Source organism: Meles meles, chromosome 17 (genome assembly GCF_922984935.1).
Source record: "Meles meles chromosome 17, mMelMel3.1 paternal haplotype, whole genome shotgun sequence".
NCBI lineage: Eukaryota > Metazoa > Chordata > Mammalia > Carnivora > Mustelidae > Meles > Meles meles.
The window spans coordinates 47643217-47658945 of NC_060082.1; the positions used below are offsets into that span (position 1 = coordinate 47643217).

Below are 15729 nucleotides of genomic sequence, written 5' to 3' on the forward strand. Positions count from 1 at the left end.
ACAGAGATGAGAAGTAGGCAGAGAAGCAGGCAGAGAGAGAGAGGAGGAAGCAGGCTCCCTGCTGAGCAGAGAGCCCGATGTGGGGCTCGATCCCAGAACCCTGGGATCATGACCTGAGCTGAAGGCAGAGGCCTTAACCCACTGAGCCACCCGGGCACCCTGGAAAGTCACATTTGAATGATTTATTTCAGAGGCAGCGGCAAGGAATTACGCATATCCTGATGTCTTCACTTACCTGAACTTCATCTTTGTACCACATAATGATGGGAGAAGGCGTACCTTCAACTTCGCAAAAGAGATTGGTCAGATGATTGACCAGCACGGATACATTTGTTATTTGTTCTTTATCTTTAATTACTGGAGGAACTGCAAAAAGAGAGGAGTCATGGCTAGATAATTTTGTAATAAATATTACTTATGAAGTTTCTTTACACAGGCCTTTAGAAAGCAAATTCTAAGATACCTGATAGCTAGAAAGGCTGGTCATATTCAAGCACATGCCTAACACAAAATGAAAATCTTGACCAATATATTTATAAATAACTCTTCTTAAAGTTTTACTTTAATTATCAGTTCAGAGTTTTGAAGTGAGGATGAAACTTCGGATAAATTTAAGGGCGGAACTAGTTATTCCACATACCACTCAAAATGTAAACTTCTAGGGTCTTAATTAAGTCATGCGAGGGGGTCGCTACTTTGCTGATGGTAGCGCATGTCGCCAAGAGTCTACGGAAGCCAATATCCGTGAACTTTTCAAATGAATATAACCTTTGACTGATGTACAAATGTACAACTATTTCATTAAAGCATTACTTGTAATGACAAATAATTGGTAACACCTGAATTTTCATCATTAATAGATGAAGGTTAAGGAAATCATGGCATACCCATACAGTGGAAGCTAGATCAGTATAAATAAGAATTAGGAATAATGAATAATTCCAAAGATGGATATTTTAGTAAAATAGACAAGATGTGGCATAATGGATGTAATAGTCTCTTATACATGTACATTTTTATACATAAAAAGAGAATAAGATATATATTCATATTTCCTTGCTATGTATAAAATATTTCTGGGAAATAAAAACATGCACACACACAACTTAATAAATTTCTCTGTTGTTGGGGAGATAAGAACATAGCTTAGCTTAGATCATGAGACTTCTGACTATTCTGCCACCTGAATTTTAAATAAAGTCACAATAAAAAAATTACATAAAATTTGAAATCAATCAAGTAATGAATGCAATCAGATTATCAATTTCTTGTTTGATAACATTCAATTCACATTAATTTTAAATAATACTACATTGAAAGAATAACTTACATATATAATAATTAGAAAATGTCACATATTCAACCGTATGATTTTGGTATTTTATCTATGTTTACCATGGACTTTGAGGTTATATTTTTTTTCTGTGGTTCCAGCTTCATTGACGGCCACACAGATATACTCCCCATTGTCAGAGGGTGTAACAGAAGCAATGACCAACAATGTGCCATCTTCCAAGATAGAAATACCAGGCTCTCTGCCTGTCAGCTCTCTACCATTCCATATCCATTTGATAGTTGGTTTGGGTGTACCTAAACAAGAAATCAGAGTTTTGTGATATTCTATAATAAAACCAGGAATCATTATTAAATCTCAAATACACTTAGGAGAAACAAAAATTTTGTTATAACTATAAGGTACCCTAAGGTACCATGCTACTTTCAAGATATTTCTCCTGGCATGAAATTTCAAAGAGATTATGGTACTTAATGCCTCTAATTCCTGATCAGTCTTAACAGATCTATGATCTCTAGGGTAGAGTTTGAGCTAGTTGTCTTTATTAAGACTTTCAGAAGACAGTAAGCAAACCAAAGCATTTTCTTGTGTGAGATCATTATAATTAATGGAGAAAAAACTATATTGATCAAGTGAAGAGAGTTTGGGGATAAAAATAAATGAAGAACAAAAAGTAAGAGGCTATCACAGGAACACAACATAAAGATTGCCCAACGAAGTAGTCATAAGTACAGAAGCGATGCTCTATAAGTCACACTTTAAATAGCCCAGATACCCTAGAGACGAGGAACTTCTACTACTGACACATTTTGTGATCTCATGCTGTTAAACATAGGACAATAGGAACAATTCTTGATTTTTTATACTGAAAAGAAAACTGGGAAAGCGGAGGACAGGACTGATTTCCTAGATTTATTTATGAGTTAGTGGAAGTGATGTGCTGCTGAGTAGAAGTGATAAAACCATCTTGAAGTATGTAATAGAGCCAAAAGTACATAACGGAAATAGACAAACATTAATTCTGCATTAAGAATGTATTTACTTAGCAAATAATGTATCAGGCACTAGTCTAAGTATTTTCAAAATTTACGTAATACCTATAAAAATAAAAAGGATATTTAATGTGTTTATATGACATTGTTAATAATCTTATATTAAAGGATAATAAAAATATTAAAGTTTTGGCATATAATCCAAGACAAATACAAAAGAACAGCAGAATATATAGAACATGTCACTAAGGCTAAACTCAAGTTGAGTTAAGGAATTTTGAGAGTGACTATGAAAGTTGTACTTATGAGAAAAAAAATAAAACAAAAAAGATTGGCCTATTTCATTGCACTAACAGTGAAGATGAGAAAGAGAAGGTGAGCTGATGGACTGCAGGTGTCCATGTTTTCGAAGAAAAAAGGGGTATAATCGTTGCCTCATTTCTTCACATCCCACTCACTCCTTTATGCATTTCAATCAGACTTCTCAATGAATACTTGTTGAGTGAATGAATGAAAAATTAAATGAATGAGCAAAAGAAGTTGTAGTCTCTTTAACTTATAAATGGTAGAACCGTCATATATAAGATGAGACTTGTCGCACAAGAGAAGGAAGGCATCTAGCTACTTTAAATGAACCTAAGAATTATATCCCAGGTGAAAATGGCGAACCCAAGAGGTGGTTTTTCAAGTGGAATAGGGAAGTCAAAACAGCAGGGAAAAGGGAAGTCCAGCCAGCCTTGGAGTCGGGGATCCAACAGAGAGCAAAGGGCAGCAGTGCCAGTGGTAGGGATCCAGAAGCAGTGAGTACTCAAATACCGACTTGAAACCCTTCAAAGGGTCTCTTCTCCAGGCCTTGTCTCCTTCTTCACCACTATGGGGATAGTTACCGGTAATAATTTTGATATGTGAAAAGCTCATTAAAGTTCTCTAGTAATGCTGCTAGAAAATAATCATTGGTGAGAGCTCCTGTAGAGAGATGCAAAACTTTGCTACAGAAACAGGAAGAGCCGTGAGGCCCTTCCTCTGCCGCTGCCTCCAGGAACAATCGCCAAGGGGCCCTTGTGGGAGCACTGACGGTACCAACTGCAGGGAGGTGATGGAAAGAATACCATGTGGACTTTGCCAGAACTGCTGCAAACACATCTGAGTCACTGTGGATGAAAGCATATGTGAAAGGGAGGACGTTCTGAACCACCCACTGGCGTCCCAAGGGTGAGAGTGACAACGCCTCTTTCCTACCCCCTTGAGGAGAGAGAATAAGAGTTTCCTGCCAGGAAACATGGTGGGACAGAAACCCCAGAAATTCGCGAAGGTAAAAGGAGTTTGGATAAGCCTCAGAGTACCAAGGTAGAACCTGCCTTTAGGATTACCAGTAGAGGGTAAATCTAAGAAAAGAGGTTTTCAGAAGAGCAGTATCAGGGGTTAGTCTTAATTTATACTTCTGTGTGAGATAAGTGCAAAAAATTCTGAATAGCTCTAACTGTTACATTTTAATGAGAAATCTTATCAAGACCAAATGAACTAAGAATTAACAGGAAGGAGCAAGAACTACATGGGAAACATGATAGATAAGACAAGCTTAGAAGAACAGAGGTTTTTCCATTGAAGTAGATAAAATACCAGTGAGGGAAAAAAACTATTCAAAGAGGGGTTATTTAAAGGAAAGATGAATGCCCGCATGTTGTAACAAGGACTAACAAGTGGATCTTTTCATAAAGATGTTTTGGGTTCAATAGAGAATTCTGAAATAATATAACATTATGCTAATGTCCGTATGTCCAGGGACTACCTACCTTTTGCAGGACATGGAAATGCAATGCGTTCACTGGCCACTCTTTCTTGGAATGGGGTGTTATATGGAGGTTCTAGGTCTTCCAGTGTAGGCGGTTCTATTAGAACAATAAATGCATTATCGAAGGCTTTCCTTAAACAATACCAAACTCTCCTGCAGCACCATCAACCAGCTACACTGGTGAACTGTTATCTTTCCTCTCTTCCTAATATGACACATACTTCTAGCTGCTAGACATAGCTACCTCAGGCTATGCAGTACATTTATCAAACTACTACAAATTTATGGTCAAATACTTTGCTAGAGAAGACAAGATACAGGGTGCCTGGAGGGGGCAGCCAGTTAATAGACCGACTCTTGATTTTGGCTTCCTGATCCCAGGGTCATGAGACTGTGTTGGGCTCTGTGCTCAGCGCAGAGTCTGTATGGGATTCTCTCTCTCTTTCTCAAATAAATAAAATCTTTAAAGTAGACAATTGCAGAGAGCATCACCCGATCCTAATTTTCCGCACAGTACTTCTCACAATCTGTATTTCTTACTTTTTTGCTTGCTTTCTGTCTACTCCCTGGAGAACAGCTTTTGCCAGCTTTATGCCCCCACCCTACATATATTTTCCTATGCCCAAAATCACCTTGGACATGTAGTGTTATTTCTGTTTCATCACTGCCCGCCATGTTAGTAGCGACACATGTATATTCGCCGGCATCAGAGAGCAGGGCTGGGTCAATGCTTAACGTTCCATCGGCATTGCTCACAAGCCGTACTCCGTCCACCAGCGCGGCACGTCCGCCCTTCAACCACGTGATTACAGGAAGAGGCATCCCTTGAGCGTTGCACGGAATGTCCACTCTTTGACCAGCTTGGACTTTCATAAGTTTAGGGCCACGCTGTATCTTTGGAGGAACTAGAAACAATTGGGGATTAATAATCCAATTTAGGAAATTCCTTTATCTTCCCACGGTTAATGAGAACTCCTTACAAATAAGCAGCATGGAAAGTAGAACAATCTCAGGATTTGGACCCAGGCTCAGGCCACATACTAGCTGTGCGATCTAGGGCAAGTCAGTAAATTTCCTGAGGCCTGTTTCCTTGATAATCCAGGCAAGAATAACCTCTTCAATACCAGTCCATTGCAAGGACTTTGGGCATTAATAAATAGAAAAGCCCTCATGCCCAACTTGAGGGAAGGCAAGTGTTTGAAAATGTTAGGTTTCCTTTAATTTATAAATAATTTAAAGTTTAAAACCCTCTTAGAAGGCAATGATTTCTATAATATAAGGGAGTAAAAGAAAAAGCATTTCTCTTTAGGTATTCCTAGTTTTTGCTCTCTTTGTGGAAGATTTAGCCAGACAGTGAGAAAAGTTTCTCGTAAAAACCTTTGCTAATTTCAGAGAAGAAATTCAAAATCAAAATCAAGCCTCTGTTACTTGTCTTTATCTACCTTCCTTTAGAAAAATGAGATAATTTATCAGAACACTGGCAAGTATTATTGGTCTCCACACCCATGCATTATACTCTAGAGAATCAAGTTAACTCATAAGGATATCGTTAGAATTTATGTACCTTACATCCCTACAAAGCCCCATTCCTCAGTCCTTTGTTTTCTAAATTTAATATTTAGCCAATTATAAGGTTGTGACAACCTTATAATTTTGAGAGGATTGTTAGCATCATTTTGTGAAAGAGAAAACTAAAGGTGAGAGAGGATGGGTAAAATGCCCAAGGTACACCACAGCTAGTAAATGACAGAACTCTCCTAGGATCTCAGATCCCACGGCTAATAGGACACTATTACAGTGACTGATCCAAGAGGGAAATCAGAGCAATGCTACCTAAGAAAATCTTTTCCTGATATTTGAATATTTGGCACCTATATAATGCCTGACAGAGAATGTACTCACTAAGCATGTGCTAAATAAATAACTATTTGGACAGACTATGGTAAAGTTGACGGAATAAAACAGATTAACCAAAAGTTTTTTAAAAGTTAAAGAGTTCCAGGAAGCAGAATGTTTTCAGTTGATGAATTCTTTGAATATTGAAAATGACCATTTAAATACTAATAAATTCTTCTTTGAGAACTCACAATCACTTCTACAAAAAGCCATCAGTCTAAACACTTTTTTTTTTACAGTGCATCAAGAGTTGTCATAAGTGACTGTAGACATTTAGTAAAAAGAAGTGCCAAAATTTCAATACTGTTTATTTAAGGAAAAGGGAAAAAGTTGTCTATAGATGGCAAATAAACTTTCCAGAGGAAATGAAAGAAAATCACAAGTCTTCAATTTTAGAAAATTTTTCTCTAATTACTCTACATACAATTTGGAGACTATCAAAGAAACTACTATGATGGATTTTCCTGTGGCCAGTACACAGATATCACATGCCTTCATTTCAAAACTCACCATGGACATTTAATTTAACAGACTGAGTCACGTTCCCAGCTATATTTGTGGCAACGCAAAGATACATCCCACTATCTGAAACGCGGGTCTCAATGATCTTCATTGAACCAGAAGGGAGGAATGTGTGTCTAAAAAAAAGAAACCACATAGTAAACCATAGAATATCAGAATTTTAATATCCCCAATGCAGCTGCACTTCAGTGTGAAATTTCTACTCTGCAAGCAGTTTTTGAAACCATTCTCCCATCTATATTATTTCTATACACCTTTAAAGTCAGGAATTTTCATAATTCTATTGTGTATGTGTATATATGTCATAGTATACAGTGTATACATTCTGCATGATGTTCTTACAAAATCAGTTTCCTTTTACCCTTAGATCTAACCTAATGGTCCGCAATTATCAAAAATATGTACCTCTGTCTGTCTTATTAAGTTGTGACTATACAAAGCAAATACATATTTTAGTAAGTTTTGAACATATTTTGAATACTGTACTATTTTTTCTGCAACGCTTTGTTAAAAAGTTTAGTGTGTGAAAGGTGAAAGAAGGTACATTCATAATTCTCAAAAATTTACTGAATATGTTCTTCCTACAGGACAATAATGTAGTTGAGTGAGCCAGATCAACACATAAAAATGTTATTATGTTAATTGCATTGAAACAGGTTTAAGGAGGAGAGGGCCAGATAGACCTGCTTAATATCAAGATTTCTTATATACCTAGGAAAAAGAAAAAAAATTGTTCAACTGGCCCTGAGACAGACAAATGAATAAATAGTTAAGGACAAAATTTCCCCCAAAGAAGTAACCATCTAGGAGAATCCAACATGTAATACTCAATGACGGAGATGTTATTACAAAGAGCAAGGAAAGGGCCAATTATTCAAAGTGATGTTGGGCAACAGGTTCTGCACATGGGAAAAATAAATAAATCAAAATAGAGCACTACTACCTGGTGATTTACAGACCTGTACCCCTGGGTCTAATAATACATTATATGTTAATAAAAAATTAAAAATTAAACAAATAGAGCACTACTAATAACAGACACAACATAAAAATTTATACAGATCAAGGTCCGTAATGTGAAAAACAAACTTAAAATATTAGACTAAAACACTGGTGGCCATGTTAATATTCTTCATAAAGTAAAAGTCTTAAAAACAATAGAAGTAATACACTGAGCTACATAAAAAATGTAAAATTCTATAATTATAATTATAATTATAATTATAATCAAACATCACACATTAAAAGCCTTGCAGTGGTCTGAGGAAAGATATTTTCAACACACACAACAAAGGAGAGCTATTAAGAATACAGACCCAGGGGCGCCTGGGTGGCTCCGTGGGTTAAAGCCTCTGCCTTCGGCTCAGGTCATGATGCCAGGGTCCTGGGATCGAGCCCCACATCAGGCTCTCTGCTCAGCAAGGAGCCTGCTTCCCCCTCTTTCTTTCTACCTGCCTCTCTGCCTACTTATGATTTCTGTCTGTCAAATAAATAAAATCTTTAAAAAAAAAAAGAATACAGACCCAAATTCTGTATTCCACAAGAAAAAGACAAGTAAGTCACCAGAAATCTGTGCCGCAGGCTTAAAAAGGCAAGTTACAGATGACACAAATGCCAACAAACAAGTAAAAGCATTTGGGGCTCCTGGAAGTCGGTCACATGAGAACTCAGACCGTTGCAAGATACCATTTCACACCCATCTGAACAACAAAAATGTTTAAGTCCATTGAAACCAGGCATTGATGATAATGGGGACGTCTGTGCACCTCTCTTCTAATGGGAGAAGGGCAAACCAGGAGTGCTTCTGTGGACAGCAATTTAGCATCGTCTACACAGCTGAAAGTAGGAATTCATCCTGACCAGAAACTGCAGCGCTAGGTGCCAGTCCTAAAGAAAGTCATGCATGTGTATACAGAGAGACATACATAAAGATTTTCACTAAAACAAAACACTGAATGTCCATACACTGGGAAATGTATATACAAAATGGAGACTATGTATATCGTGGTTAAAAAGAAACTAAACCAGGGGCACCTGGGTGTCTCAATGGGTTAAGCCTCTGCCTTCAGCTCAGGTCATGATCTCAGGGTCCTGGAATCAAGCCCCACATGGGGCTCTCTGCTCAGCAGGGAGCCTGCTCCCCCTCCCCCATCTCTCTCAGCCTGTCTCTTTGCCTACTTGTGATCTCTGTCAAATTAAAAAGAAAAAAAATTTAAAAAGAAAGAAACTAAACCTATGTGTACAAAAATGAACAAATGTTGACTTAATACAGCAAGCAGTAGAATAATAGGTAATATGTTACATGGCAAATTGAAAACAGACATACAAAATTAAAAACACAGAAAACAAGATCCTATACAGTTTTAGAATGGTTGCATAGGAGGCATGTGATGTCTGTAGCACTTTTTGCCTCTGGAAAGGGAGACAAGGGGTTGGGGAAGAAAACAAGGAAATGTTAACTGTATCTGTAATATGGTATTTCTTTCACTCAAAAATATCCAAAGCAAATATTTTTCAAAGAAAGAGTAAGCTTATGTAAAGTAGTTCTTTAATTGTCTTTTTTATCCTCACCAGTGGTAGCATAAATATCTAGCTTCATAACTATGCATCAGTAAGTTTAACAGACATAGCTAGAGACTATAATTCTTATTCCACCAGTAACTTCTGGCATGATCCCGAGTTAAAATAGTAATTGCTACTACTCCTTGAGAACTAGAGACAGGGGTGTGTGGAGTATACATTATCTTACATAATTTTTGCAGGTAAAGATCAACTCCATTTCATAAATAAGAAATCTAAGGTTCAGGGGGCCACTGAAAAAAATTGCCAAAACTTTCAGGCAAACTTTAAGTGGCAGAGGTAAATTTAACCTTGTACTTGTAAGGCAAAAAGGTGGTACCTCAAAGGCTCTGGCATTTTGGTTTCCACATCTACCAAATTTAGCCTATCAGATTATTAGCCTATCAAATTTATGGTCTCGGTGGGCCTTGAAATGTCTAAGGGTTTAATCAAGAAAATTTTTACAAAACCATCTAATGAAAGTCAAATCTTAGTCATTAGAGTATGTATTGTGTACTTATATGGGATTAATGAGATTCTATGTGTTCTATGCATTTGTGCTAAGCAGATCTACATACAAATACGCTCCATTTCGGTAACCACTTTGTAGAGGCACCTGTGGGAAATTACATCAAAGTTGGGTGTTAGCATTTCTGATATTAAAGAGTGATTTAGAAGGTATCCATGTATTTGCTGTAGGTTCGAGTACATAAGTGAATTATCTCAAATTTAAAAATCATTTTTTGAAACATCTGTAAACCTAAGTAGGCACACCCATCTGCCCCAAGAGATTTTGTTTTCACCTGTCACGGTCCGTCCCAGATCCCCTACCTTGGAGAGAATGGAGAGATGAGTTGGGTCTCTTTGGCCCAGGTAATGATGGGTGGGGGTAAGCTCTTCACTTCACATGGAAGAGTCACCTCTTCCCCCGCAAGGACGGAGATCTCCACAGGCTTATCTTGGGACAGTCCTCGTTGATCTCCGAATACTCTGGGCCTTACTAAAATAAACACATGTTTTTGGAAGGGAGAGAGTACATTGAAAACATTTACCTTACATTCAAACATGGATTACTAATACTCTTTAAAAATGTACAAAAGGATGCTGCTATGCATTCCAAAGTTTCAGGGCATCTCTAAAACTTTCCATTCATATATTTATAGCGAGAGCTGAAAGGAAAATGACCAGAGAGTTTCCCTTCCCTTTTTAGTTCTTCCTTTCAGAACATAATGAAGAGGTCAGCTGAAAAGCCCTTCGAGAATCTGCCATTTGAACAAGGAATTCCTCATGGCAGAGTGCTCACCAAGACAGAGCTGAGGTTTGGCTTTGCGAGGGGATTTTAACTAATGGGTGTTTCTGAAGCTGCTTGGGTGCAGCGAGTATACTCCTCAGGAAAACACCATAAAATTTTTCCGAGTGGCTGGCTATACAATTACTCTCCCTTTAAATAAGAATCTCAGTAGAAGAAATGGTGGTTGGCAGTAAAAATGCGTTTTTGTAAAATGCAGTTCACTTTAGGAGAACAGCCCCTGCTAATATGATTTGGGAGAGAAATGTGAGTTTTGGCACCGGCAGACAGTGTCAAAGGAAAACACTCCTCTGGGGGCTCTCACCATAGACGGTCAGCTGCACTTTCCTTTTGGCATAGCCAGCCGCATTGGTGGCGGTGCAGACGTACTCCCCACTCTCTTCACCCCCAGGTGACACCACATACAAACTTCCATCAGCCCCTGCGGAAAACTTAGCGCTGCTGGTGGAGATCAGCTCGCCTTTCTACAAGACACAACAAAGAGGGTTTTTTTAAGATAATGAAGGAGTGATTTCATGTCTGGAAAAGGAAGAGAGGAAGAAAAAGATCTCCATGGGGGAAAATACTAGATTTTTAAAAAATGCTAATTTGACTTAAGTTATTTGTACGAAAATTAGAGCCAAGAAAGCAAAGGCAGTATTTTGACACACCGAACCATGTCTCCTTTGTTCCAGAGCTACTTAAAAATGGAGGGAATAATGGTAATAATAATGAGTGGGACAGTCATATGCTAACCGTGCGCAGTTTTGAGCATGTCACATGAATTAACTATTTTCATGTTCAAAACAATCATATGAGCAGGAACTACCATAATCTCCTATTTTATAGATGAAAATATTAAAGGTTGGGGATGATGTGGAATAACAGTCAGTCTGTGGTAGTTCTGGGACTTGAACCCTGGCAGTCAGGCTCTGGACTCCAAACTCTTCCTTAACCTTCATGCTTTATCATGGCACAAAGGCTACCCTGGCCTTTCATTTTTATGTTCTCCTAAAATGCATTTGACTTGTAGATAGTACCAGACGCTGTAGAGTTTAGGGATCAGCTACAGCACTGGGTTTTTGTGTCCAGAATGCAGAAATCTTAACCTTTTTATTTAACTTCCAGATGTCAGTACCAACTTTATATTTCAGAGCTTTGTAGATATATAAAATTAGATGCCATGGTAAAATGCTTGGGTTGTAGTACTAATTATACAAATGCCATATTTTGTTAGTATGCCATCATTTTATATTACTTATAGCTGTCAGATTTAAATTAATTTACAGAAAATACATGCTATCTTCATGACTGTTCAAAGATGAAAAGGACTTCCTTAGCAAATGGGTTTTTCCTCCTTGCAAGAAGACAAGTAAAAGCTGGACAACTTCATGATAGGGACACAGAGGGGAATAAATGAGTTTGTGTGTGTCTTATTTTGCCTTCCTAAAAGAACAGGGTCTGAGACAAAGATTTGGGGGCAAGAAGTTTAGTTGGAAAGTGATCCCCAGAGTCTCAAGCAGGTGGGCGAGAGAGTGAGGCACAGAAAGAAGGAAAATTAAAAAGGATTTCAGTGTTCTTGTTTCCTCTGTGGTTGGGCTGATAAGCTTCCATGTGCTGGGATCCTTTGAGAAACTGTGTAGAAGACCTCAGAAGTATTCTGATGGACAAGAAGCAAGTCATTTATAAAGGACACCTGCCCCCCAAGTTGTTAATGCCTCTACACTTCTCAGCTACCCAAGAGCAGGCTGAGTGGCCTTGTGGGACTTTGGAGAAAGCCCTGAATCCAAAACCTAGAGAGACACACGCATAAAGTGGGACTCTGGCCCCATGCACAGAGCTGTCCACCAGAGTTGCGCTGAAATCACAGCGGCTGAGGGGATGTGGCAAGGGTAGAAAAGGATCTGCTACAAACATGCTAAGTGTTCAGAAAAGTTCCTGGTATACCGAAGGCGCTATGTTAGCCTTCACTGTTGTGTTGTTAATGTTACTCCAGCATCAGGTAGGTGACTATACTAAGGACATTTTAAGGTCCCTTTCAAGTGATACGACTGCATGGGTTTTCCTTTTTATAAAATTCTACAGGACAGTCACAAGTCCCGTGTATGACGAAAAATATTCAAACACTGTGATAACACGTAACATTAACAAACACCACTGGGTAGGTCATTTACCTTGGACCAGACGATGGATGGCTTGGGAATTCCACTTGCTTTGCATGGTAGAGTTACTGGAATGCCTTCAATTGTGCTGAGTACCTGCTGCCCGTGCTGAATGGTTGGCAGGACTGAAAAAAGGAGGCAATATTCAGAGTCTGAGCATCTGTTCTTCCGTTTAAAGTTGCACTTTTTTAGAATACATTGTGTATTCATAAAAACTAGCTAAGACAACATTTTCTGATCGAAATGTAGAGTAACTTGTAAGGGAGCGTAATAGAGTAAATACAGCAACTCTAATCTGATGATTTTAATAAAATATTAACTTAAAGTCAAGTAGTGAATTATGCATAGCAAGTTAACTTTCCTAACAAAAGTAAGACTGAAGAAAATCCATGTTTTCCTGGAAACTCAAGGGGGAATTACATCCGAACATTTACACATTTAACCATACTTTTCATCCTTGTCCATTACCCATTAGGCTGCAAAGAGCTGACGTAAGCCCACCACCGGAGAAATGGACTGTTTAACCGCTACACATTTAATATCTGCCTATTCACAAGCATTGCTTAACAAGCTACTAAATTTAACCCAGAAAGAAGGATATGTTTTCTTAAAAGAAATTCAACAATAAAACTTGCAAGGCCTTAGGCGTTTACATTTAAAAGACTAAAATACAGGATTCTAAGTCAGTAGTTTCCACTAAGAAGAATAACATACCTTTTGACTTTAGAAAGCAACTGAAGAATTAACATTATATGAGCAGAAGCAAAAGGAAAAGGAAGACTGTTAATGATTCCATTCTGTGCATATCTCGATTAATCACAGGCAACTAGCATATGAAAAATTATCTACACTCAATGTTCTCAAAATAATGAATTTGATTAACGAAGTTCCCATACATGAAAGTTCTTAACATAGTGCAAGGAACACAGTACAAGCCCAATATACACAGGCATTTCTTTTCCTTCCCCTGGAAAGATGAACGTGGAACGGCTCCCCAGTGCTCATGCACTCACTGAAGCTCTTGCTTTTGAGACAAGTTTCTCTAGAATTATCACAGCTACCTGGGAGGAGACGTTAGCCGGAATAAGAAATACCAGAGACTTCTGTGCATAAATGTCCCCGGAAGGCTTAGCTTTGCTACACACTGGTATTTTCCCAGGCTGGGTTTATTCCTTAGATAATTTCCTCTTTTAAAAAACTGTCAAAAAAAATTCTAGATACTCTCTACGTCAGGCTACTCTCTAATTCCAGAATCATCACAGAAGAGTCGACTCTCAACTCTACTGTAATTTTGTGGCCACATGGAACGAGCTGTTTTCTTAAATGCATACTGAGTTTGACAGCTATTAGGGGAAGTGGCAGATTTAGGCATTTTCAAATCTGATGACAGCTGTCTGTGGAAGGGCTGTTTCTTTCCAGATTGTCCACCTACCTAAATCAAGATGACAGGTGAGTGGTTTTCCATTTTAATTTACATCTGTATTTGCATGCATTAATTTATCCTTTTAAGAACTGGTCATTGAGAGCTTTAAATGAGTATTCCTAAAAGAGGCGAGGCAGAGTAATGAAGGAATGGCAGTGCTAATTAACATGCCTACGGAGGTATAGAGGACTTGTGATGCTGTGTCGCATCAACTCAAAAACTAACCTGTTGGCTGAACGGTTGCTCGGTTTAGTTCTTGTCAAATGTCTGGGTTGGGTTTTTTTAACCTTAGTAACTAAAACAGTTACTCATTTAATTTCATGTAAGATGGATGAACTATGTTGTGAAGTGATCTTTTTAGCTTTTATTCGTCAACATTTAGTGTGTCATGATAAACTACATCACTGGTTCATCCGTCTCCTTGCTCCTCTGATCTGGGCGACATCCCAGCTAATCACATCTCTCTTCCACTCAAGTAAAAATTTGCCTCAGAATCCTTCTTAACACAATATTCCATGGAGGTGACATGATTATATTTCTACACTAGATTCCCAAGGCAGCCCCCAAGCACCTTCTAGGAAACCGATGGACTGATTTTTCTCTAAAAATAAACACAATTGTATTCAATCTGGCATTATGCATTCACTCTTTTAGACTGTAACTTAGTGTTACTTTAATGTTTCTTTAAGATAGTATTTCTTCAAGAATATCTCATGCAATGTTGATGGGGGCTGGTATAAGACTGAGAGAGGCAGAAAAGGCTGTCTACAATGAGACACAGACATTAAAAAAAGATGGTCTGTATCCACTGATCATTTCAATAGACCAAGCAAAACGTGGAAATTACCGGATTCTCCAATTCATGTCCTAAAAAAAGGATGCATTTACTAAAAACAAATGTTCTGTGTTACTTTCATCTCGGTACACAGAACTATTTTTTAATGACTTAAAGCAATGCTGCAAAGTCTTTAAAGAAAATATTTAAAAAAACCCTTATGACAACTTCTTAAACTATGAAGTTGTCACTTACTTATTGAGATGTAAAAGTTCGTGACTGTTAGTCACGAATGGGAAAAGAGAGCTTTTCGATTGTCTTATTTGTGACCTTTTAAGTTATCTGACATGGGAAAAGACTGGAGCACATGAGGTGGCCTTTAGAAAAGTTTAGGTCATTTCTAGCTAACACACAAAGGGGTCATTAGTAAGGACATGCTTGTTGCACAATCCAAAAAGAAAAGGCAATTTGGATGGAATAATAAGTTCAGCTTGCCTGAAATTAAAATGTATTTTTAAACATAACTCTTTGAGAACTGAGTTCACTTTTATCAATTAAGAAACCACTTACAAAAGCCCTTGGCCAGACTCAGCTGGTGACTCCCAATAAAGCCTTTTTGTGTATGTAGGAAAGGGAATTCTGGAAACAGCCTTAACAATGTAAATAGTGTTCAAGAAATAAGGCTTTCTGTTAAGAATAACAATTAGGGGAAAAGTCTACTTCTTACAACTAGAAGACAGAGTTATTTGATTTAGAGACATAAACCTAGCTTTGAACATGGTTTGGAAAGAATTACAATGGGTGGGTCTCTTACCATGTACATCCACAGTGGTAGTTTTGTTAATGGTTCCAGCAACATTACTGGCCACACAAGTATATTTGCCTCCATCCTGAAGGCGAACTCTTTCAATATGGAGACTCCCGTCACTGCGTACAGTGATGTAAGGATTTTGGACCAACTTAAAGAAAAAAAAGTCATATTTAATTTAAAAGCTAATGTTCCCTAAGCCAAAACCAGATTTTTTT

At 38.0% G+C, this 15729-nt stretch overlaps 1 protein-coding gene across 1 annotated transcript in view; it reads right to left on the bottom strand.

Moving 5' to 3' along the window:
- HMCN1 (hemicentin 1) overlaps positions 1 to 15729 on the bottom strand; it is a 498146-nt gene that overhangs the window by 209166 nt on the left and 273251 nt on the right. The window contains exons 19-27 of the mRNA XM_045983171.1: positions 15518 to 15662; positions 12518 to 12630; positions 10669 to 10828; positions 9887 to 10055; positions 6485 to 6612; positions 4711 to 4983; positions 4080 to 4175; positions 1396 to 1590; positions 236 to 366 (exon numbers count right to left, since the gene is read on the bottom strand). Of these exons, the coding sequence (XP_045839127.1) occupies positions 236 to 366; positions 1396 to 1590; positions 4080 to 4175; positions 4711 to 4983; positions 6485 to 6612; positions 9887 to 10055; positions 10669 to 10828; positions 12518 to 12630; positions 15518 to 15662 (1410 nt within the window). The remainder of the gene's footprint in view (positions 1 to 235; positions 367 to 1395; positions 1591 to 4079; positions 4176 to 4710; positions 4984 to 6484; positions 6613 to 9886; positions 10056 to 10668; positions 10829 to 12517; positions 12631 to 15517; positions 15663 to 15729) is intronic.